At 37.1% G+C, this 26,052-nt stretch overlaps 1 protein-coding gene across 3 annotated transcripts in view; it reads left to right on the top strand.

Moving 5' to 3' along the window:
* The window catches only part of SNX24 (sorting nexin 24), a 93,580-nt gene that overhangs the window by 61,891 nt on the left and 5,637 nt on the right, over nt 1-26,052 (top strand). For all 3 annotated transcript variants that reach the window (XM_054054236.1, XM_054054237.1, XM_054054238.1), the window contains exons 4-5: nt 23,911-24,005; nt 25,125-25,157. In XM_054054236.1, coding sequence (XP_053910211.1) covers nt 23,911-24,005; nt 25,125-25,157 — 128 coding nt within the window. The remainder of the gene's footprint in view (nt 1-23,910; nt 24,006-25,124; nt 25,158-26,052) is intronic.

Genomic DNA, 26,052 nt, shown 5'->3' on the forward strand with positions numbered 1-26,052 from the left:
TGGCTGGCAAGATGCTAATATAAAACAGAAGGCTGTAAACTTTCTGAACTGCTCTGTATGTGTGTAAGGTCTGTGTGTACGTATGTCTCCAAGCAGAGTTAATACGTAGAGCTAATATTTCTCTCTTGGGTGAGGTCAAGAAAACATACTTGCCTTTTATTTACTCTTGAACTTTTTACAAAGAGAACAGTCCTGATTCCTGGAGATAAGATTGGTTAAAGTGCTGCTTGGCTGTGAGATGTGAGGACTTCATGAACTTCAACATTCCAGCAGTTTCAGGATTCCAAATCTTCCAAGTGAATTACGGAGTTTATGAAACGGGACTAGAGATTTGTTTTCCATGTAAGGAAATAATCTGGAGATCTAAGAAGCACTTTGACCTATATTTCAGTATTCTTCAAAATACAATTCTCTTTAAAAATATTTTAACTACCAATCCTTCCTGAAAAAGATAAATAAAACCATATCTGTTATGATTCTGCTCTTAAGAAAGTACAATCCAATCCTCTGCTCCTTTGCTGTCTTAGTTTCCAGCAGGGTGGAGTAAGGAAAACAGTGGATGGGGTGATGAATAATGTGTAGTTGCTTTATGAGTAAGTGCATCAGAAATATAAAGGAGAAAATCACCCATTATTATATTGCATTTTTTTACTCTTTTTTGGGGAACAGTTCAACAGCAACTGCAAAAAAAAAAATGAAGACAAATTATCTGTTTCTGCAATCAGTGACTGCGGAAGGAAAACTGTCTCAAGGAAAATTTGGCGTCACACCTCACGGAAAAGGTGTCATTTCTTCATCAACCATGATGATTTTCTTTAATGACTTCAGTAAGTGTTGATACTAAATTCCTTGTCATCAAGCTTAAATAAATAAACAAACAGCCTTTCTTGACTGGACAATAGGTATGAACAAATCAATAGATATGGATGAAGGGTTAAATAATCTTCCATAACCCCAGAAAAGAGAAACAACACTCTGGTTTTAGTCATCAATGCAAATTGTATTCTAAAGCTTTTGAACTATTTTCTTTTAAGTTGATCTAATTGCATGCTGTTGCATCGTAAAAGCTTCAGATCAATTAAAGAAATAAAAATCAAAAAGATCTTTTTGTTGATTTGGAAACTGTGTTGCAGAACTAGTACAGCATTAGATATTGTAACTGAGAGTAAGACTCTTCTACTTTCTTTGAGTGTCAGTCATTACCCTTTTTTGCTGTCATTCTGAGGAGTGAGATAATTTGATTTTTCGGGGTTTTTTTATCTAATTGAGAAGAAAAAGAGTTTTCCATCACCTAGCAGCAAGTTTCATTAGTTCTTCATTGCTTAACTGATTCAATTTCTCTTGGCTTCTTGGTATTCTAACAAAGGGGAATGTGAACCCAGTCATTTATAACCTTGTCCATCCTCAATAAGACTGGAGACACCTCTGCTCTAAGAAAAGCCACCTAGACTCCAGCTGCCAGTCAGCACGTACTCTATATTGTGCATAGACTAGAGCTTTGCCTTTCAATAGCCAAATATCCTCCTCTGTAACTGTGGCTCAAATACTGCTTCAGAGTTTTCTTGGGTGGAGTAGGATCAGAAAGTGGGGAAGATGAATTCTTGGTGGTGCACAGGATTTTTCAATGTTTTCTTTTGTCTTTGTGAAGTGGAGTAAAAATTATCCCATGGTAGTACATAAAAGTCACCTTGAGCTCTGCTAGGCAGAATGAAAGTTAGGATTTCATGTAAAGGCATGGAGATCTTGGTTTGTAAGCTGGTTGAAGCTGACATCGTTCTCTAGGATCAGAAGCAATCTGTACATGCTTTCTAATTGGAACAGTTCTTGACATTCCATTATCAATATTAAAGAAGAAAAGAAATGTAACGTCGGTAGAGGTAGGCATTTTTGAACCAGTACTGTTGGAGCTCTTTAGAAGTTTTGAGATCTGCATGTGATATGTGTACTTCTGCGAGACATTGCTTTTGCCCAATAAAAATAAATCAACTTGGTTACTTTTTAATTCTGGAAATGGTAAAATCGTAGAACTATTCAATGATCATTCAGCTGTTCACATTTTATTTCTGTATAGTTCACATTCATCGCATTTATCCACTCTGTCAATGTTAACACTTGTTACAATTGTTCTTCCTTTATATTCTCAGAAATGCATTCTATATCAAGCATTTAGTTATTCTTGTATATGGGTGTGTCTTTGCCAAACGGTGTTGTGAATGCAAAATTTTAGATTGGTTCAAAGGAAGACTGAGAACGTTCATGGAAGAGAAGTTTATATCAAACATAGAAGGTTCTCAAGTTGGAAATAACTATTGAGACTGCTGGAGTATTGAAAGAATATGGTCTTGCTCATTTATATTCTTCCTTGGCATCCATTTGTAGCCATTGTCATAGATAAATAGGGTGCAGTGCTAAATGGAGCTTTGGTCTGAACCATTATGACCTTTCTTATGTGGTTCTTAAAGTAATTAAACACATACTTGTGTTTCAGCTTGTTACTAGATTAAATAAAACATGAATGTGTCTTCATGGTCATATCTGTGTGCATCATGAACACTATCCTTAAAACAAAAATATTGAATCATATGGTTGAGAATATATCACTGGACCATGTTTACATAATGAAGAGATATGCAGGTCAGATGTGACTGTGTACAGCTTCTTGTAAATGCTAATGCCTTTACCAAACGCTTTACACATGGGAGGTGATTTGCTATATATTTAAAAGCTGAAGTTGGAGGAAGAAATTGTAAGCTATAAAACTTCTATGCAAAACGTGGCCCTATTTTTATTCTTTTCCACCTTATTCTCTGCATGCGTGACCTGTTTTGTTTTTTTTTCCCCCACCAGACTTTTGTTTAACCATTACCCGTATCTGAGAGCAGGAGCTTGCGAGAATTCACTTTGACTTCCTTGTGTCATTCTTTAACTGCCACAAAGCTTTCTGGAGAGGCAATCCTTCCCTTTGTCCTGTGTAGGCATTCACTGCTGGGGTCTATTTCTAACTAATTGAAGATCAAATTGGCTTATTTGCAGAAAAAAAAAAAATCCCATCAAGTCCAGAACAGATGCTTATCTTCCTGTTTGCTGTTTCTGGAAACCAGTTTTGTTTTAAATGCAGGTGAATACATTGAGAAGAGTGAGCCTAGTGTTAAAAAGTTGCAAGTAAAATCTGGATTCAGTGAAATAAGTTTTAACTGATGTTTTGCTGAAAAGTCTGTTGAATCACCCACATCTATTAATCCCTTTGAAAATTCTCTCCATTATCCAAAATTATACAGTGTTTTCCTTCTCTAACTCCATTTAGTCTGCAGTAATCAGGCTTGAACTATACATGTAAGGAGCTCTAAAAACAATGGTATGATAAGTATGAAAAGACAAAATGTTCTTTGTTCTCATTAAAGATTGTGAGCAGAGTGTTAAATAATATTAATGGCTGGGATTGTCAGTACTTAACAGTACTTTCCTAGTACAAGTGATTTTATTGATCGATACAGTCTCAGTGTAACAGGGCAGATTATTCTACTGATTTTATCGAAACCTTAACTAAGTTTGTTAGTGTACCACATATCTTTAAATAGATCTAGATGATGATGTAGATTAAGAAAAGCAGACCACCATCCATCTTTTTTTGATCGGTTAATAACTTAAATCCATCATTGCTGCAACCAGCTCTTTTAAGATTCTGTTGTGCATACATGTTTCTTCGGTGGTGCAGATACATAGCTAGTTTTATATGGCTGTGAATTTTAAAGAGGTGTGCTTGACACATGCAGGATTGCATGTTTGTTAAGAAGAGGTGGAAAGTGAGAGAAAATGGGAAAGCAAAATAATTCTGTAGATAATTTAAAGGAGAGACATTTATTAAGAGTGCCTGTTTGCAGATGTGTTTCCTGCAGAAATATTCCAAGCATTTTTCAGGCATGCTTAGGAAAATTACCTGGTTTATGTTTCAAAGAGTTATACTTTTTGCTTCTCAAGTGGTGCTGTATTGTGGTTTACGATTCATGTTTTTTCCTTCACCTTTGTTGATCTCTTTGGTTTTGCTGCATAGAATTGTGCTGCATGAAATTCTTTCTCATTTCATTCTTTAGAAAACATGTCTAAATGCTCTTTCTCTTTTCATTGTACTACATATCATGACACTTCTGTTAGTTACTTTCACTCAAGTTAAGGTGGACATCAAACTGTACTAATTGTACATTTATATCCAGTGAGAGATGGTCTCTGTCGTCACCTGCATAAGCTAAGAATAAGGTATTTTAAGAGGAGGGAGAAAATAAGTTCTTTGGCTATGTCACAGCGAGGTTTAAGCAGAGCTAGGGATATTAAAACAGGTGGTGATACACTGCTATAGTCACTATCGTCTGCTGATGGCCAGTTGTTCTACTAACCATGATTCCTTCTAGAGGAATACAAAGTATGAGAATACTTACTTTATTTACCTATGGTGAAAGAAAAAATGGTCACCTTCCTTACCATGAAGGTAACTGCTCGTGTGTCAAGTAGGCTTTAAATTTTCAGAGTCTTTATTATCATTCAATATAGTCAAAAGAATCAGTTTCTCCTATGTCTTTAAGATTTTCAGTTCCTACTGTGTTGTTTTGCATAAACTAATTCTTATTTTTTTAAGTATAAATGATTATTGCTTTTTTAAATTGGACTTGCAAGGCAACTTGAGTCTTAAGGGCTTTTCCTTCAAAATTAATGAGTAAAGTTACTGAATGAATTGCCAGTGGAGGGGAAAACATTTTCTAGTGAAAGAGTGTTTTATTATTGCATGTGTAGTGTGACACACCATGTTCTGTTATGGTTGTTCATTGGAGTACAGCACTAAAGTAGTGTGTAGTTTAGAACTAGGTCTGCAAAATCATTGCCTTTGTGCAACCTGGTAGCATTCTTGTATCTACACTCTTTTTGTGACTGAAGACCAAGCATTTATATTTTTTCTGCATTTATAAATTGCATATGGAGGGCTGGGGGAAGAAAGTTCATAAATGAGTGAATAATTCTGTCTTTGACTTGGATTTGCAGATAGAACACAGGCCCCATTTGAAGGTGAGGGGTAGAAAATGAAATATTGAATATATGCTGAGTAACAGTACCATCCATTCTGTGCTTTGGATGAAGAACTGATTTTGTGGCAAAATAATGATATGGGATCATGCAAGCAACATTAAATAATTCCTTACACATAAGGAAGCTGAATTAAAGTTTGATTGATGAATTTCCATGAACTGAGAGAGGTGAATGGAGGAGGAGACGACTAGTGTTCCTCAGTTAGGTTGTGAGAAGGCAGTCAGTGAGCTTTCTCCTTTGGTCCTGCGGTAAATTGAACTCTCCTGCATTAGGTATAATTCCCTTGTGTGTGTTTCCTTTTCTTGACTTCTGTGCAGTCCTGCCTGTCTCCTTTCTGAAATCTGTTGAAAGATTTCACCGTGAACTAAGGGTAGAAGGTCCTGTGCTCCTGGATAGCCAAGGAGAATAACAAATGTGTGTCATCTTTTGCTAATATTGTCTGCCTCCATACACATAAGCATTGCTTGCCTTTTTTTTTCTTGTCGCTTGCTTGTTGTCTTTGTAAGCTGAGTATAACACAGATTTAATTAAATGTAAAAAAATCTCATTTTACTGAAGCTGTTGATTGTAGAATGTCTTGACTGAGACAGGCTTGAATTCAAGAGCATGTAGAGTTGCAAACAAATATGCATTACATTCAGTGAATTTGTAATGCTTAGATTTATGGCTATAAAATGGATTTTTCTTGTTGATTTTAAAAACATCGGCATTAAAATAAGAAACTTCCGTAGAGTTTCTTGTTGTGATAGATACTATGAATTATATATATTTAAAAGAAGTATTGATATAAAAATTAAGTTCTGTGATGCAGTTTCTTCTTTTTAATTTCTCATAATTATCATTGTTGCTATTTAATATACTTTTTATTCTGTGGATAAAAAAGTTTGCAGAAACAAAGTGTGAAGGAGAAGTAGAACCTTTAATTTCATTAGGCACATTGTAACTGGTGAAGATTAATGTATATATCTCTTGCTGATTCTTTTCAATTACTCAGTTCATATAAATTCCCAAACCTTGTTAATTATGCTGAAGTCAAGTGGTAATTTTTAACAGTATTTCCACAGCAAGGGAATTTTCCTGGTCTAACCTTGCCCTCCTGTAGAAACTCTCAGCAGATTAGGCATTCTGACTCTAGTCCATTCATTTTCAGCACAAGCCTAATTGCTGCCGACTGCCTGCCACAGGTACCCTGGTTATCGTACGTTTAAGGGATGCAGGTTCTTTGGAGAACAAATAAGGAAAGATTAATTGTTTGTTTTGTTCCATCCCAAGAGAAATGTGGGAGCTTAATCAAGAAAAATAATTTCTTCTGTTGATTTGGCTTATTTGTGGAAAGGGATAATTGTTTAGAGGCAGGCATAGAGCTATGCATTTTGAAAGAAATTTTGCCATTTACCTACTTGGGAAGCAAAGATACAGCAAAATGAATGTAACACAGCATTGGAATTGATGGGGATGGTTCACATTTCTCATAGTAAGTAATTTGGCTGCTGGGCTTTTATTTGAACCAATATTGGTAGGTGGTATTGTCATTTGTTTTGTCTGCTTCTTTGGAAATCTAATCAAGGAGACAATAGTAGGGGGAAAAACGCTTTTCCAAATTGTCCTTAATTGCTAGAGCACGAAGTGAGCTAAACACTCTGGTATTTCCAATTAAAGAACTTGTTTCCAGCAAGCACCATTAAATCTATCTTTCCCAATCTGATAAATAAGCTATCAAAGAGTGGAACAGATTAATTGAGAGCAATTAGTTCACAGCTCAGAGTAACAGTCAGAGTAAACCAACATTATCAATGAATGCAAATTTTACATAAAGCAATAAGAAGCACTGATGCAATAAAATAGAGCTCAGAGTAACCACTTGTGATACAGAATTAGTCTTGTTTGTTTCTCCTTGTAACAAAAGCATTAAAAAGCTGTTTCTCTTCAAGACCCCTGTTACCAAAACGTCAGATTGTATTTGACACCTTTGCTATGTACATTTCTTCTTCAACATGCTGCAGGAATTAACAGACATGGGAAAATCACAGATCCTACAACTCACAGCTGATCACAAGATTTACTCCAATTGCATCTGAAGTTCAAGACAATCCTACTAATACTACATTTGTATTTGTTACTGTCTGGTAGACATAGTAATCTCTAAGCGTAGTTTGCTTGTGTTAATAACCAGTAACATTTTTGATGAGTGTTCCTTTCTTCCATCTGTCTGTGCATGCCAAATGGTATTGACCCACATGTTGTAAGCACATGGGTCCTCTGGATATTTCACTTAATGACAAACCATAGGAGAACTGCCTGGATGCTTTCTTTAAGTGCCAGCCTTTCACTTTTTGAAAATGTGTGCTTCTGCATGATGAGAAAGTCTCTCTGTTACCTTAAGTATTCAAATAAATGCATAGGTGTTGAATATTAGTATAATAATAAAGAAAGTATTGTATGTTCTTTCAGTTGTTGATAGTTGTATATATAGGGGTTTGGAGTAATGTGTTCCATCAAGAAGGCAGGAGAGGATAAGATATAGTCTGTTATGCACTGAACAGTCTAATTTCTAAGTCAGTTTTTACAGAACTACCTTGTTTAGGTAAGTTATATCACTGCTGTGCAGGTCATGTAAACTGACAGCACAAACATACCAGCTGCGACAGCTTTTACAACTGCTGTCTTAGAACAGTAGTTTGTGCGGTGCATCCCTGGCCTTTACAGCAGCAATGTGACTGGAGTCTGCTTTTGTAGAATTACAGCTTTAAAATCGTTGGATAAAAATCTTATTTCTTATGCTGCTGCAACCCACTGGGTATATCTATTCTAGGAAAATGAAAAGGTCAGTGATAACTTTCCCAATAAAATGTTCTGAGAAAATGTCATTCCAGTTATGTGTATCTTACTGGGGGAGTTCATCCTCCATTTTTCAAGCATCTTATTTTTTATTTCCAGAATATCATCATCAGGGAAATACAGTATTCATAACTGTGATAGTATGGTGTTGTATCAGCTCATGAGCTCATGATAATAGACATCCTGCAGCAGATGTAGCACTTTGGACACAGGTCATTTACAGTGTTTTTCTTCATAGCCTTACTGGCAAGTCACTGGGAGATAACAGCTATATTCAGAGTAACTGTGGTTTTCAGAGCTACTTCTGGAAAATGTCCAGAATGTCCCCAAGAAATCGTGAGGAAGTTAGACAAGTGAAACCTCTCCCCATTTCTCCAGATGTCAGAGCATTCAGATCTCCAAATGTGCTTTTCCGCATAAGATCCGTTTCTCGCACCTGGTTCCATGGGGAAGATGCCTAATTTAGCATTTCAAAAGCACTCGTAAAGCCACATGAGATTACAGAGGAGCAAAGACCACACAGCAGTGGTATAACTTCAGGATTAGGAAGCACTTTGCTTTTTCATAATGACATTGTATTTATATTCTGTGCAACAGTGCTTACCTGCTTTACATGTGTATTTTTTTTTACAGTTAATCAAATTCAGGCACGTTTAATCATGCACCCTGAATTAGTTATCCAGCTTTAGGTGTGGCAGTGATAAGGACATGTACTGCAAGATTAAGTTACCATAAGATTTAGGAGTCTTTTTGTAGTGTTGGAAATAAAGGTTAGTGAGTTTTGTTGTGAATTTTTGCTCTTATGATGCAGGAAGTTGTTGATAGATATGGTCGAATGCAGATACCCAACTACACTATGATTAATGTAAAAATACAGACAGCATTTAAGAGGAGATGCTTAGCATCCAGGCTTGGCATCTCAATAAAAATTGAATGTGACCAAGAAGCAAACAAACAAAAAGAACCCAAATTGCTCTAGTTTGAATTTCTGCCAATTAAACTTCTAGTTTGATTATTTCTGCCCAATTTTACAAAGTGGTGACATTCACCAAAGAAGTTAGAAGAAAGTCCACCACTGAACCATTGATAGACACCAAGATACAGGTCAGGTCAAAAAGCTGGACTTGTTAATCTGTGGTTGGAGGCATCTAAATTATTTTCCATGTAGTATATTAACCAATTACAGCCAGCATATTATCACTATCTCAACCACCATGTTATTACTTTTATATCTATAGTAGATTCTTCCAACGTCATAAGTCACTACTCATTTTCCCATCCTTCCTCTTTCTTTTTCCCCCCTGAAATTTCATTTTGTCATTTTGACTGATTTATTCATTCCACGTGTCAGTCACAGTGCTATTTTCTGATGATCATGTGTTGAAGGTCACTTCTGTGTCCAGTCAACAGAGAGTGTAAGTTTTTTTGTAGACTTCAGTTCTGCTCTAAATCCCTTGTAAACCTTTACACAATATCCACATCCACTTTGATTTCAGACCACCACTTCTCCAGTCATACATGCACTGATGGCATGCTTTACTTTATTTGCTTATCATGGAGTATAGTCTGATTAAGCTTTCTGTACCACAGTATTGTTGCAGTGTTCTGTTCTTTCATTGAGGAACCCAAAAGTGTGACTTAAAATGTAACAATTTAGCTTCCGATGCCAAGAGTAAACCATTCAGGGACAGAACAATCACTAGAGAGGAAGGGTGCAACACAGCCTTTTTGCAAATTGTTCTTGCATGGGAAACCCAGAGACCAAAAGTGAATGATGGAGGTAAAGAATGTTGCTGTCTAAAACTGTCAGAATATATGATTAATGAATTCAACCTCATTTTCAACCTCATTTGCAGACTTTACTGGCCAAAATTAAGTAGTTCTCCAGTTGATGAGTAAGGAACATCAATTGCTAAGTGTGAAAATACCATCAAAAACATGAGATTTGTAGAGAGCGATTTGGTATTCTTGCAGTATTTTAATGTTATGACATTTTCTAACAGAAATACAGATAGCTACATTACTTCTGTTGGGGGCTATCTTGCATCCTTGTTTCTCCTTTCTGAAGAAGTCATCGCTCTTTCAATAACAAGAATGTGGAGAGTTCTAGCTAAATCAGAACATCATCTGCGGAACTGCTACGCAGTGATAAATGCAGCCCTCCAACTAATGCTACTTGTCTGCCATCAGCACAGAAGAATAAGCATTTGCTGACCCAAGTTAGCATGGTCTCTTTTCACAAATAATTGGATTGTTCCTCATGTTTATGAAGGACTCCCTTGCCGGTGAGTTTTGGGAGGGACGACTGTCAAGGAACAGAACCATAATGAAGTACTTGCAATTGAGCAAGGATTACATTGCTCCGTTAATTCTGTAAAAACGTGTCAGTTTGCCACTCAAATAAATGCCTAGAGTGCGTAAAACATGGAGCAGAGTGACCTCTAGAAGAAAAATCAATGGCAATTCATATTTCATATATCTATAATTGCTTGTGAGAGCATGGCAGCAGTTTGTTTATAGAGCAGCTCATTCTACTAGGGATTGTTTCCTGACTTTTTCTTCTTTTCAGTGGTGATGCCTCTCATGTACTGTGAATCACAGCCAGACACAGCAATAGACAAGTTTTATTGGTGGTGATTTTTTATTATTGTTTTTACATTACTGTCTTCAGAATTGCTGTACTGTGCTCTGTGTGAACCAGTGCACTAATCTATAGTCACGAGTAAATCGTATTCACAACTTCCTTGGAAGACTCCTAGAGCTTTTTTTTTTACCTTCATTTTAGTAGCCAAGGCTTTATCCTCTGTGAAGTTATCCATTTTAACCATCAAACTGAATCCATTTTGTGGCCTTCATTTTTAAGCAATTTGTCAGAGAGGCAAGGAATTCTCACAGTCTGCTAATTTAAAGACAGAATTTTGAAAATATCTTTCTTCTCCTTGCTTTGCTTTGCTTTGTTTTTTCATTTTTTTTAGGAAGCTGTTGTAAGATTTGTATCCCCACTGAGGACCAAGATGTCATAGGGATAGAGAAAATGCCGCTCACTTTATGGATTACTGTTAGGTCAACAAAACTTTGGCAGCATTGATTAACTTGACAGTGAGTACAGCAGTACATTTATCACTTATGGCTGTGCTGTAGAAAATCTAATAAGAGGCAAACAATTCCCTTTAGAGCAGTAACAGGTTCACTGTGGCTAACGGTGCATGCACTGGAAATTTCTGACTTTAAATTATACCCTTGCTGCTAGTTGGGTCATTGACTCAAAGCTACTGCACTTTCGCTGCTATGTTCTGTATTATTAATTTGATCAAAATTGTTTTGGCTTCTATAAATGTGATCAAACTGTATATTGAAGTTCATATAAACTGATAAGCATTTTTGAAGGCAGCGCGCAGAACGAGCTTTACCCAAGCTTCATTATGTAGAAGGGGCAACTGCCTATTATAACTGCAAATGTCTGCAGTCTTACAAGGTTATAAAAGAAAAATCTTGTGCTGTTGCTTAAAAGTCTGCCTCTGGTTCACAGATTTAAATAAGCTGAAACCCAAAACCTTTCCTACATGCAATAAGTTTCATTGGTTGGTCAGAAGGTCTTTTTTTATATATGCAAATGCATGCTTTATTAATTACCAGGAATGACCTTAAAAATGCTGTTCAAGTTGATTTGTAGGTATGTTTTTCCCCTTGTTTTTGTAAGAATTATGAGAACTGAACAACTAATAAGAGATTTTCTGTCTCCTGTGTATAAGTGCTGCTGCTTGACTGCAGGTTTGTGTTTGGTTCTAATCTGAACATGAAATTATCTTTTATTTGGTATTGCTTGGTTTCACTTTAATAAATAGTTTCTGGAAGTCCATAGCCAGTACATTGGCAAGTGTCTTTGCATTATGAATTGAGAAAATTAATTGGTTGTTTGGGTGTTTTTAAGTCTTTTACTTGGTAATTTTCTTAAATGGAAGTCCTGCATAAGATACTATTTTAGGGAAATGTACAAACCTTTTTTCCAGTTCAAATAACCAAAAGTAAGTAAAGTGTACATACCTGGGTAGTTGTGTATCTAGGCACAAGCAGGAAAGATCAATAAATAAAATGCAGTATTAAGTGCAGATCAGAACATACAGTGTGCAACTGAATTTGTGGCTTTATCTTTGTGGTATAATTTGCAAAATTGCTGTTCAAATGAGAGAGTAGGTGATTTTTTTTTTTTAATATTAGAATATATGTCTCACTAGAGTGGAGAGCCTTTGTGAGTAGCAACTGTTACTCCAAGTATTTTGTATTATTTTAAGAAACTGTTTAAATTGGAGATTTTGTTCTGCAATATCTGTAAAAATGATGTTTTCTTTGCTGGGAGAGAAGTATTCTACTTGAATCAATTGTCAGGAGGTTTAATGTAATAAGGCAGTTTGTGGTCTGACTAAAAGAAACACTGTGCAAAAGAAATTCCCATAGCAGTTTGTTTTTAACAGAAAAACTGAGTTCACCTGGAACATAAATACATTGAAAACCAAGACTTAATAAGGTAGAGCAGCTTTAGAAGGAAGCAGTGGATTGGTGTCTAAAGTATGTCTTGTAATGGCTAAGATTTTACCAAGTATCTGTGTTAATGATAGTATAGCTCTGTGAACAGCATAACAGCAAATTCTTTGTAACAAATGATCAGGGAAGCTGACATAAGTACCCTTTCCATAGGGAGGGGAAAAATACAATTAAAATAGTGCTTCCTCTTTTGTTCTTCCGGGTTTTTTTTTCTTTTCTAATTTGCAGGATAAAAGTTGTGTTTCTTATTGCTTTTTAGGGGCAACAAGATGCATTTCCACACTTTTTTCTGGGTTCATACAATAAAGGAGTTACCCTACTGCCTGCCTTACTGAACAGAGACCTGATATTGATTAACTATCACGCTGGCATCAGAACTACTCTTAGGATTCAATTTTTTTGTTGTTTTGCATATTTTATTGATCAAAAGTGGTAAATGAGCATCAAGCGTGCAAGAAGACGATGAATTGTTTACTTGCATAAAATAACCTTTCAATAAGGGAAGATGCATTGCTCACACTTTTGGTGCTGTTCTGCTGCCCGAAGCAGATGGCATTCAGCTGCTATTGATTTGCTCCTATAGTTACAGAGCAGCATGTAACAAGGCATGCTCATTTCTCTGAAAGAGACGTGAGGGGTTTTTGCCAGGGTGGTGGGAGTGATGAAGGAAGGACAGGGGGTTTGGGGGTTTGTTTTAGGGTTGGGTTTGGGGTTTTTTTGGCAAGAAAGAACAGGGAAAACCTTGCAGCTTCTGTTAGCAGGCTCTATGCAAACAGACGGCAGAGATTGTGCACTTGCAGAGAAAGGGAGTTACTTTATCTAGTTCTAGGACTTCTGGTGACATTGATTCCCACTGCAGATTGAATCCATAAGCAAGCCAAGTACTTAAGATTGTGAAGAGCATCCAGGATTTAGCGCTGCAGTCTCTACACCACACTTCTTTGCTGCTGTTTTATTTATACTCATTTTTTCCTACAAGTGTAAAAACTCTCAACACCTTTGCAAGACAAAATCATGCTGCAGTGTGCTGGGCTTGTTTCTGTAAACAGTTACTTTCACTGAGGAGTAAATAATTTAATAAATTGCTGTCAAATCTTGCCTGTAATGGGTGTGGGGAGGGAACAACGATCTTTCTCTGAAAGTTTATTTGAAAATGTATTTAATGCAGAATTCTGACACAAACAAGATCTTTAATTTGACAGATTTTAATGAAATGTAGATAGAAAAAGGTTTCAGTAAATAGAGCATAGGAATGGCTTTTCTAAGACAAAACACTTCAAATAACTTAAAGTTTTATTGCTGGAAGAGTAATATGGTTGGTGATAGTGGGAAGCAGGGTGCTGTCCTCAGTCAATGTATTTTAACATAGAAATAACACATATGTCAAGATCCAGAAGTGTGGTAGTATGAATGTTAACAATCTTGGCCTCTTGGTGACAAAACTGGACCAGTTCAATATTTTGACAATGTGATTTTCAGAGTTAAAGTCCTGTTTGCTCACCTGATTGTTCTGCAGGGACTCTTGCTGCTGGAAGTGCTTACGGGTGATTTTTGAACAGTCTTGAGTGTCTCCCTGCTCTGATATTGTTTAGGAATGTAAAATAATTTACTCCGTTATGACTGCCCTGTTCTCCTCTATGACATTTATTTTGCCTTCCTTTTTAATGAAAATAATCCATAAATTATAACCCCTGACAAAATATTCTCACAGCATAGTTAGTAGCTAGTTATTTTTCAAGAATTTCATTTAAACATGCATATTAATATTTGTTAAAAAATGTCCCACTTCATCTGTTCAAACTTCTTTTCTTACATTGATTCCAACTTGCTTGTGTAATTTATGAAATTATGAAAGCTTTTTTAATATCCATGTGGTTAGATGTCACTACATCTCGACTATTTGTCTGATGCTTCTGTAGCATAAGCAGGCAAGAAGAGATAGTCTGAATCTTTGACTTTGACCTGTTGGTTTCAATCTAGAGTAGAAATTTCTTATGAATGTTTTTCAAAGAGAACAAAACCTGGAAAGTTTTTCAGAAAGCAGATGCTATTGTATCAATGGCTACTGCTGTCAGCACAGCATCTACCACATTGTTCTTAGTTGCTTTGGTCTTGCTGTCCTGTGGGGCTAGGGAAATGTTTTAAACATAAGAATTATTACAAACAGAAATTATCAATAATTTAATGGGGCTTGGAAAAGTGCATGTTTTTAAACGGGATTTTCTCTGTTACAGTGGTCCTATGATAAAACCATTTGCTTCACAAATAAATGCATTTATATTATTTTTCCATTCTTGTGTCTATTTATATTGTTAGGACTTACTGGTCTTCCTCATCTCCCCTGTCTCTCTCCTTTCTAAGTTGGTTAGTGGTCAAAACTTACCTCATGCTTCTTTGACCTTATGTAAGCAACCCCCTTCATTAACTACAGGATTAGGATATCAGAGTAAATAGATAGTATATTAATAATTCAGCAAAAAAAAATCAGATTTTTGCCTTGCTTTGCTGCTAACAGTAAGTAAATGCAATACATATTTTCTTGGTAAGCTTATTAAAATTCAACATAAGCTTCAAATTTTTTAAAATTAAGCTTACTGATTTCCTTGCAGTTACTCTTCCAACAACACATAATAGCCTGGAGTCCTTATTCAACACCACCTTTTGTACTGAAAAGGCTACCAACAGTCAAAGCTAAAACCCAAAACCTTCCACCACCCGCCATATAAATCTAAATATATTTGTTCAGCTATGTTACCCCTTCTTTACCTCTGAAAAAAATGACACAAGGAGTTCATTAACCCCCAGGTGCAGTGAATTCCCCATGCTTTCTACATTCTCTTTCTTTGGAGTGGGTACCTGCTGCTTAGTCTAATTAGTTTCAAAGGGAATGTCGAGTCATTTCTCAAGAGTTTATTCTGACCTAAAACCTCCGACAAGAAAATACCAGGGAGACAATATAAGTTATTGTAGAGTTAAATTGCATTTTTGTAAGAATACCTTCTGGAAACAACGCAAATGAGGAAATCATCCTCAGATTTCCGATATGACATTTGCGTGAGATCACCATTCTTGTGGGGCACGAGACTTATTTTCATTGCTAACGTCCTCAGTCTTCACCAACCACCTGACTCTTTCCTCGTTCCCAGCAAAACAAGTTAGAGCTTCGGGGTGTTTCTTATGAAGCAATAAATAAATCAAAATGCTATTTCAAGGCTATTTTTAAATGTTTCAGTACTTTGGGGGGCCCTTTCAGTTCTTTTAAAGCTATGGTATTTGACCACAACCATATTATCCAACCAAAACATCCAACACTCAATCCAGCATCTGTATTTTAACAGGACAGTCTGTGACATTTTCCATTGAGACATATTTATCCATGCGTATGAGTGTAGGTGTATGAGTTTATAAATCCCCAGTTCTCTCATAGTACTCTTCTTTTTTAAAAAAAATATGTTTGTAATTTTTTTTACTCCTCTAGTTCTAGGGCAGCCACAAACAATGAGGTGTACACGGGTATTAACTCAGAAAATTCATGAATGAGTTCCCTTAGGTCCTTTGGACCAATGCTCTGTGATCCTGCTGATGTGTTACTGTAACAAGTAAATACTCTTCTGTGTATTTTATGATCTCAATTAGAGACATCCTTTGATGAGAATCCAAAGGGAAAAAAAGGAAAACTAAAAATATATGCTGAGGGTTCAGAGTTTAACTCTGGCAGTGTTGAATACCGATGGCTCGATGATGGCTGCTCGTGGCTTGGCTTGGATATGTGTACTTTTGCTGGGTAAAAAACTGGCTGGATGTGGTGAATGGAGTTAAATCCAGATGGCAGCCGGTCACAAGCGGTGTTCCCCAGAGCTCAATGTTGGGGCCAGTTCTGTTTAATATCTTTATCAGTGGTGTGGATGATGGTATCAAGTGCTCCCTCAGTAATTTTCCAGATGACACCACGTTGAGGAGTGTGGATCTGCTTGAGGGAAGGAAGGCTCTGCAGAGGGATCTGGACAGGGTAGGCCACTGGTTGTGATGCCTTGGACAAGTGATGGACCTGACAGTGTTAGATTTATGGTTGGATTTTATTACCTGAAAGGTCTTTTCCAAGCTAAGTGATTCTATGATTCTAAGAAAGGGTTTTCATATACACAGAGGACAGGAACATGCACCAAACCCCAGTATTCAGAAGAAAAGTCTTTGGACTGAAGAAACATTTGCAAATTTGGAAACTCTAGAACTGACATTTTCAGTACCAGCTTTGTTTGCCCTAAAAGTGGAGTATGTATTTATGATAGTCTTTAATTACCTGATCAGATACTGTTGCAAGTTTTTCCATCTTTTTTTCCCATCCAACCTCCTCCTCAGTGCCCAAGGATCGGCACAGAAGGAGAGCAGCATCTGCCTGTGCAAGAAACCAAAAAAAACCTACCGCTTTCCAGACTTTCAAGGTGTTGTAGTTTGCAACCTGAATGTTACCTCAATTTTTTCATTATAGTGTATTTGTATTTAGTTCATTTAAGCTTTCAGAAAACAGCACTGCAAGTTAATATCTCTTCTGCTTTGCATGTTGTTGAATTGTGTATTGCTGCTTCTTTTTATGGTTGGTTTTTTCCAAGACCTTCTTTCCCTGTAGTCTTGTGATGATCTTTCCAAACATAACTACCGAATTTCTTTACCATCCTAGTTGTGTGTTTTCTGGTTCTACTAATTGATATATATGTTATTGTCTAAGGTATTCCTGCACCTATTTTTTATCAGCAGCATTATTGACATGGTCTTAATTACTTGTTAATTGTCCATTGTCATGGTGGTCCGTTGACTTTTAAAAAACACTTCAATCCAGCCATTTTAAAATCAACATTTATTTTGGTGTCTTTCTTTGTCATTAGTGGATCTGCATACTCTTTGTACTATTTCTTCCTATTTATTATTTTCAAAAGCCTTTCTTGTCCCTGCTTTTTTTAATAGCGTTAACTCATCCTGCCCTTCTGCTTCTTTTCCTTTTGCTCTCTTGATTTCTTCATTTCACATCCAGCTTTGTCTTAACCTACAATCCTTTGAGAAGTGTCTCAGGAAATTATATTGACTGCTTCCTTTCATTTCTGTTTTTCAAAGGAACTGTAGTCTGTTGCACTTTACTTCTAATGTTTCAAGGGCTAGTCTATTTTGCTGCAGAGAGACTCACTGTTTGCTCCTACTACATTATGTTCGCAGTTTTCATAGAATCATAGAATCACCAGATTGGAAAGGACCCACCAAAGTCCAACCATTCATAACAATCCCTAAACTATGCCCCTCAGCACCTCATCCACCCGTTCCTTAAAAACCTCCGGGGAAGGTGACTCAACCACCTCCCCGGGCAGCCTGTTCCAGTGCCCAGTGACCCTTTCCATGAAAAATTTTTTCCTGATGTCCAGCCTGAACCTCCCTGGCGGAACTTCAGGCCATTCCCCCTTGTCCTGTCCCCTATCACTTGGGAGAAGAGCCCAGCTCCCTCCTCTCCACAACCTCCTTTCAGGTAGTTGTAGGGAGAGCAATAAGGTCTCCCCTCAGCCTCCTCTTCTCCAGGCTAAACAGCCCCAGTTCCCTCAGCCACTCCTCGTAAGACTTGTTCTCCAGCTCCCTCACCAGCTTTGTTGCTCTTCTCTGGACACGCTCCAGAGCCTCAACACCCTTCTTGTGGTGAGGGGCCCAGAACTGAACACAGTATTCAAGGTGTGGTCTCACCAGTGCCGAGTATAGAGGGAGAATAACCTCCCTGGGTTTTTTTTTTTCTGAAAAAAAACCTCAGTATTGTGTTTTTCACATCAAATGGGTTATATTTGTACACTTAGCCTCAAGTCAACCTACTCTCCACTTACTAGTTAAATATTTGAAACTGTAAAGGTGTAATTAACTAGCTTTCTAACTGAAGTACTCAATACCTTAAAACTTACTTTGTAGTATTCTTATTCAAAATGAGTAAAGGGTCACATTATTATGTTAGATAATGTTTAAGTAAACATGGTAGGTGCTGTCATGAATTTCTGCATGCGTGTTTTCAGTGATGAAACTGGATGGACTTCTCTTCCATACAGTTAATTTATCTTCTGTGTAGCTTGAGACTGCTGTGATAGATGAATTTGTCACTCATGAGATACCTGGTGAGTTTTAAGCTTATTGGAAGTATAACAAACTGATCTGAAAGTTGGTGCAGGAGTTTTTCTACTGTTCTCTGTTGCAATTCTCCCCTGCACGTCTTTTATTATTTCTTTTCTACGTTAACTTTCAGATAATAACTTACGGATCTTTGTTGGAAGTATTTTGGCATGTAATACCTACTGTCAATATCTTGTTCTTTTTCAAGCTCCAGTGTGTAGATGTCACACTTACTGTTGACCTTCATTTGATATGCAGCCTGAGAGTGTTAACTAGCTGCTACTCCACACAGAGTATAACTTCTGTGTTACTGTTTGGGTGTTTTCATGCTTCTTGTATCTTTATGCAGAGTTTTAAGCATGTTTTCTAAGGTCCTCCTGTTCTTGCGAAACTGCCCATCAGTGAATGGCTTTAAATTGGTAGGGGGAAGATTCAGATTAGATGTTAGAAAGAATTTCTTCACCATGAGAGTGGTGAGGCACTGGCACAGGTTGCCCAGGGAAGCTGTGGCTGCCTCATCCCTGGAGGTGGTGGAGGCCAGGTTGGATGGGGCCTTGGGCAGCCTGATCTAGTGGGAGGTGTCCCTGCCCTTGGCAGGGGGGTTGGAACTAGGTGATACTTAAGGTCCCTTCCAACCCAAACCATTCCACAATTCTGATTCTATAAATGTTTCCTGCAGTGATGAAAAGCGGAAGGCCCCTACTATGACAATTTAAGTGATGATTTATTTAGGAATAATTCTTGTTGGTAATGTATGACAAAATCATTACTGAAGAAGGGATTGAGTTTCTTCATGGTTCTTCATAATGGGTAATATATAACATTACTGTATCTGCTATTACTTTAAAAAAAGGAAAGCTTGCTCTTAGAAGTATGGTTCTTTCGTCTACTTGGTTTTTAGTTAATGTGTTCTTTTGGTAACCTTTTTATCATTTCATGGGACTGTGTAAAGCAGTTCAGGAAAAGCAGGTTAATAGAAGAATATAGACTCTATAAAGTGTTCTAAAAGATGTGGATTTTGCTCCCAGTGGAGACTGACACTCCAGCCTACTTACTGCAGCTGGAATGTATTGATTTTCTTCTCCTCCATTTTAGCTGCACCATGGAATTAGATATTGTGAAGCATCTTTCCCTGTGAAGAGAGGAAAAACTGTCATGAACTTTTTCACCCCAACAGTATAGCATTTCAAACTAAAGCCGATTGAGTGGAAAAGTCTGTAAGGACTCTTAAAAACCTTGTAACTCAGCTCCTTGCTCTTATCTCTCCTTTTCCAACAGCTGCTGCAGCAAACTTGAGAATGTATGATAGATGATTGTAAGAAATTAATTTTTAACTCTTTTTTCATTAAAAATAACAACAACAATAACAATGAAAATCCATGAAAACTACTCATTCTTGTGGCATGATCTCCTAAGGTTAGCAAAGTGGTCTTGTTCAGGTTTTCAGCAAGATGTTCAGTTACTGTTATAATTGGCTGATGAGTAGGTTTGGACCTAAATAGAATGCCGGTGTTCGATTTTGCAGTGTCCTCTGTGAAGATATGTCACCATTTACCCTGGCTTTAGTGACAATTTTCTAAAAAGGAAACTCGTGGGAAATCATTATGCTGTTTATATGTCTCCCTTGTTGGAGAACATTATCCTGTGATATTTTCGCGCTGTTTTCCACTGCATGATGGCGTCTAGCTAAGGTTAAGGCAGAACAAGTCCCTTTGCAATTTTGTGACTATATTTTACTTGCTGAAGGAGAAAAGATAACCGACAATTAAGTATTTCAGATGTCACTGAAAGAACATGTGCAACTAATCAATTACATCCTTAGGGAATATGATTTTATGAAACTGATAAGGTAGAAAAATTGGAATTTTTGTGATTTGTGTTACATAATAATAATTGCACCCTTTCGATGAAGAAGACATTTCTGCTGATGTAAACATCAGGCTTTCCCTTGTGTGTTTGGGTTTTTTTTTTTCCTGAAGCGTGAAGTAGTTCATTAAAGTGTGACAGTAACAGATAAACACCCTTTACGATTTTCTAAGAAAATATGGCGCTTATGCGCTTAGTTCAGCTGAAATCAATGAGTTTGAAAAATGTATTTCTGGAGACACTTCCCAAATCACTTGCCAGGGGTTGTATTAGGTGTTTTAGTTTAGATTTGGTTTATGCTTGTTTGGGGTTTTTAAAATTTATTTTAGGTAGGAAATACACAAACTGTTATTTTTTCCTTAAATTAATCTACTTAGCACTCCAGAGACCATACTTGAAATTCATTGCTACAATCTTGGCGAATTCAGGTGTATTAGAAATACATATTACTAACAACTAATTGTGAGGGTTTATTTCTTTATATCTTTATGTTAAATATACATGTTTAAGTCCCTGATTGCAGACAAAACAAGGTAGTAGTCATGTTTACAAGCCAATGTCATATATTCACTTGAACAATGGCTATGGTTGAATATGTAATTAATAACGAATTATAGATAGTTGTTTACAGACTTAACCTAATGATTATTTTTCTGCCCAGCTGTTATTTAAAGAACATCAAGTTGCAAAAATATGTATTTCTTACAAGTTTCCAGTCAGAAATCTGTTGCATTAATTGTTCCAGATAAATTAAGCCAACCATGATGACATTTTTTTGTGCTTTAAGAGGATTTTTTTAACAGCTTAAGTAGGAATTTGAGAATGCTTACGTTTTACTCTGGACATCCACTTTGGGCCACCACCAGAGGCAGGAAATGCAGGTAGGCAGATACACCTATTTCAGCGTGCCTGGCTTTTTTTGTTGTTGTTCTGAGGGTTCTTTTCCTCTTTTCCTTTGGTTTCTACCATGTATACTAAAGGACTGGATTATCTGCTGACTTTTTTTATTGAAGCCAATGAAGTCAAGCCATAAGATAATTTGCCCTCTTATTAGTATAATTATCTTGTACTTTCATTTATTTTTTTAGTTCCTTAAAATGTATGCCAAAATATGTTGCATCAGTTGAAAGCTCCTCCTTGGTTCAGTGGAGTCATTCCTCCCTTCATAAAATCCTGGGAATGACAAAATTCCCAATCAACAGAGGCAACATCCAAAATACAGAGCAGTGCAAAATTGCCTTTGCTTCTCTGGAAATTCTGCATTTCAGAGTTTATTAAATCACCAAAGCAGAGTTATCCACAGTTAACAGACTCTGTGGATTAACACACTAAAACAGGCACTATTTGCTTACACCTTCTTGTGAAATACATTTGTTTGGGGCAGGGCTGGCAGGGCTGGGGTTCACTTGGTGCGTGTCATGAAAAAGAACTAAAAGAAATAGACTGAGATATTAATCTGGAGTGAGTGGAAGTAGAAACAAATAGGTTTGTAAGAGCTACTGGGAGCTTTCCTTTTATACAGTATTGTACCTTTCTCTTCTTTGACAACTGATGCTCTGTTCAGCAGCCTCAGCAGGCAACTCAGCTTCTGGAAAAACCTGCCAAAAGGTGCAAATATGAGGTTGCATGTAAGCATTTGAAGCCCTTAAACATCTCCATACCACTTTTTTGCAGTTCTTTATTGTATATAATTAGTAAGATGGTTTTATTTGAGCAAATCATACACATTGTTATGCAGTTCACACACCCTCTGAATATGCATCTGTTTCTACCCCTCCTTCTGTGCATAACCTGAATGCAGAACAGGATAAATTCTGCAACAGCAGAGTGCTGATTTTGCAGTATGCAAATGAAGTGGCATTTTTTAATGCAGCATCTTCATATAGAGGTGAACTGAAAGGCTTAACACTTGCCAGCATTTCAGACGTCCTCATTAACATCCAATACAGTCTAGAAGTGAAAATTTCAAAAGCTGCACTTTCCCTGTTCTTCTTTTCAAACACTTTAGTGATGGACTTAGCTGTTGAAGAAATGTAGACTCCGAATTCAGATTTGCAAATGTAACATAACAAACCAAACTTCTGAAATACCTTTGTTTTCAAATGTTTTTCTCTCTTCAATTCTATGCACATCTTATGTAATTTTTACACTTAACTAGGTTTTTATTACACAAATAACCAAATCATTTCCTATAAAACCTGCTATAAAATCTACGTAACCTCTAGATGTCTCTTCCAGTCTTAACTTTTTTTATAATCCTTTTATCCTCTACGTAATGTTGTGTCTCTGTAGTGATATTGTGATATAAAAGAATACACATAAGTTATCTCCTGAATGCAATCAGAGGAGGGTTTCTTCCCACCAGCAGTCTTGTTTCTTCTCTAGGTTTTGCTCCTCCAAACATAGAATGTGAAATTGAACGGGATAAAGGTGGATAGCTTTTCTTGTACAAGTCATTTTATTTATAAATCTAGTGAAGTTTCTTCCATTCATTCCTTCACTATGGGTTTCTATGAAGGAAAGCTCTTCAGGGAAGAGCTTGTGGTCTTCATTTGCACGTGAAGTACATATTTTTTTCTGAATATATGAAGTATGAACTGTAGTTAATTAGGGGTTTAACATTTCAAGTGAGATTTTGTTAAATTTATGGGCTGTTTTGTTTGTCTTATGGAAATTAAAGGTGCACAATTACTTTTAGTCTACTTCTATGAAACTGTTAGGGATCTATTGTTTCCCTTAAAAGTTACTCTTCCATGATGAACTTGCACCTAAACATCTTGTTTATTTGCTCTGTATTTTTAAGTGTACTTGTAACTAATTTATTGAAAATGGTAAATCATCTTATTGATAGAGAAACAGAGGATGAAATCTGGCCTTTATGTCATTGCTGTGGAAGAATGTGGCAGGTCTAGCCAGCGGCTCTTTGATCAGAGCTTTGTCATTAGGGGTCACACCACAGATATAAGAAGTACATTGTAAGCTGATCTGTCAAGCCAAGCAAAGAGTTTCCCTTGTTGGCATTTACTAAGGCATGCATTAATGAAATTGCACAAAATGGAGACTTCCTTTTTCCACCAATGTGCCAGACAGGAGTCTTCTCTGAGGTGAACATGAAAACACTGAACTGTAGCTGCTTTATTTTGTATTTTAAATAAACAGGATTTTGTGTGTCAATAACTTAGTTCCAAAAGCAGACATCTGTGCTTGAGAGGCATATAGTTTGGCACTGGTCATGGCAGGTGAAAGACTGTAGTAGTATACACTGCATGTATTTATATGTGATTCATTAAGAACTGTGATTTTCCTTTTGAAATTAAGCACTCCAAAATAGCTGTAAAAAAAATGAGAATTGAAAAGTGTTACAAGTGGGAAATGTTTTGGCAGCTTGAATACAAGTGTGCAGTATCTTAAACTTGAAAAAAATCTTGGGTTTCTATTGTGCCTTTTTTTTTTCAGACAGTCATTTTAGAAAATGAAGAGCTCCCTAAAATATTTCTTGATTTCCTGAATGTTCGCCATCTACCTACCTTGCCAAAAGCAGAAAGCTGTGGGTAAGCTCTCATTTACTGAAAAATACAGGGAGGCCAAAAGGCCCGGATCCACTCAATGCTGATGCAATTCCATTGACTTAAAATGGTCTTGCTGCCAACTCTAACACTGTAAAATAAATGGGCATTAGGTTCATGTTAAGTATGTTTATATATCCTCAAAAGGTGGTAAAATAAATCCAGCCTGTTTAGAGACAGAAGTGAGGTTTAATGTAATGTTCTTGGAAAGCAAGGGAGAGTTTAGATGAGAAAAATATAATTTTGAAGTATCTACTGAAATTAATTTTGTAAGATATTCATAAACACTAAAATTGCATAGAAAGTCTTTGCATGTGTTTTACAGTTAAAGTATCTGGATAAAATAGAAGTTCTCTCTGTGATGATTTTATGATCTACCTCTGTGTGTTTGATAATGGAGTCTTTTGCCTTTCTGATGACGTCTGCCCCAAAAGTCCTACTGCCTTTCCTCTGGGAAGGGTTCTTGGTCATGGTGGGAGAAAAGAATCTTAGTATGATTATGATGACTGTAGTGATACAGAAGTACCCAAAACAGTGCAACTCGAAGCTCTGCCACCATTTGCAGCTGTAAGGTTTGTAGGGGGAATAACATCTGCTATGCAAACTGACATGGTTGGAAAGGCCAGCAGTGTTATCAGGACTTGCTCCCCTGAAAGCTATGAGGCCCTTTTCCACTTCAGGGGAGGCTGTTTGGATCTCCAGTGGAGAGAAGGCAAGTTCTAAAAAATGGAGATCGCTTTGAGACCCTCTTACGCTCAGAAGTATCTGTGCCTGGGGTGGTTTCCAGAGTGATTCAGAAGCTAACAGACTTGTAGTTTTCATTGGTAGTTAATGACATCCATCAGTACCCTCAGCTGGACGTAGTCCATCACTTCATAGATAGATAGAGAAGCTTGTGAACCTGATAGTAAAATAAAGACTCTCATTTCCAAGTAGTGGTTGTTGTGGAATGATTTCTTCTCCCACATTCAATTACATCAAACTAATTTTGCAGCTATTGACCGGGAGAATGTTGCTGTCTTTGATGGTTCTTACAGGCTTTGGGTTTTTTTACTCTACATTTAATTGTGTTGTAACCAAAGTTTCCTCTTCCTATACTTGCAGCTCTTTTGATGAAACAGAATCTGAAGAATCAAGGTGAGCTTGATTTCTACTCTTTCTAGGACACCAGATTAATAAACCACTTGATATTTTGCCATTTACTGTATGTGTTCCTTGTAGTCAACAAAATAGCATTAGTTTAGCATTAAAATTAGTTGTATTTGTTAAATATCATGGGTATTCTGTGCTAGATCCATCCATTTGTAGTGTGAACTGAGCATACTTAGGCTTGTATTGAGAAATTCTTTACAAAACCCTAATGCTGCTAGCTCTGAAATATTACTGGGAATGTTTTTTTATCCATTGAAGTGTAATTTTTTTAACAAGAAGATTTAGCAGAAGAAATTCAAGGTTTGGGTTCTCCCCTATGCATTTGATAGAGCTTTGTTTGTATGTGGTTGCACTACTTGGCACATGTGTATACGGAACAGAGAGGAGAGTGTTGGTGCTGTCTGTGGGGTGATGTCTGTACAACAACCAGGGTAGGAGACAGCCATGTGAGGGGCTTCCTGAGAGCTTTCTCTCCATGGGTGATGTGTACAGCAATTGCTTTGGGGGGCTGGAAGAACATGATGAGATTTTGAGTCTGTTTGGTGGCCTGAAGAGCCTGTAGACTGTGGACCCTGGTTGTAGGTGGTTTTCTGGCCTGTATTATGCAAGATACCAGGGAGCAGAGCGGGATCAGGAGGCGATCTCAAAGCCAGCTGCAAGCCACCACTCCTGGGTTGCAGCCCCTTCACCTCCAGCTTCATGTTGATGGTTTCACTGTGTGGATGAGGAGCGGGGACCTTTTCTTCCAGGAGTTGGAGGGATTGGCACTGGTGTGCATAAACACACTGGCTTGGTTCTTGCGCGGCTCAACCACCTCATTTTATCAAAGCTAGTTTGTAGAATATTCTGTTTGCTGTCCCTTGATACTGACATGCCTGTT

The sequence above is a fragment of the Cuculus canorus genome, chromosome Z (genome assembly GCF_017976375.1).
Source record: "Cuculus canorus isolate bCucCan1 chromosome Z, bCucCan1.pri, whole genome shotgun sequence".
NCBI lineage: Eukaryota > Metazoa > Chordata > Aves > Cuculiformes > Cuculidae > Cuculus > Cuculus canorus.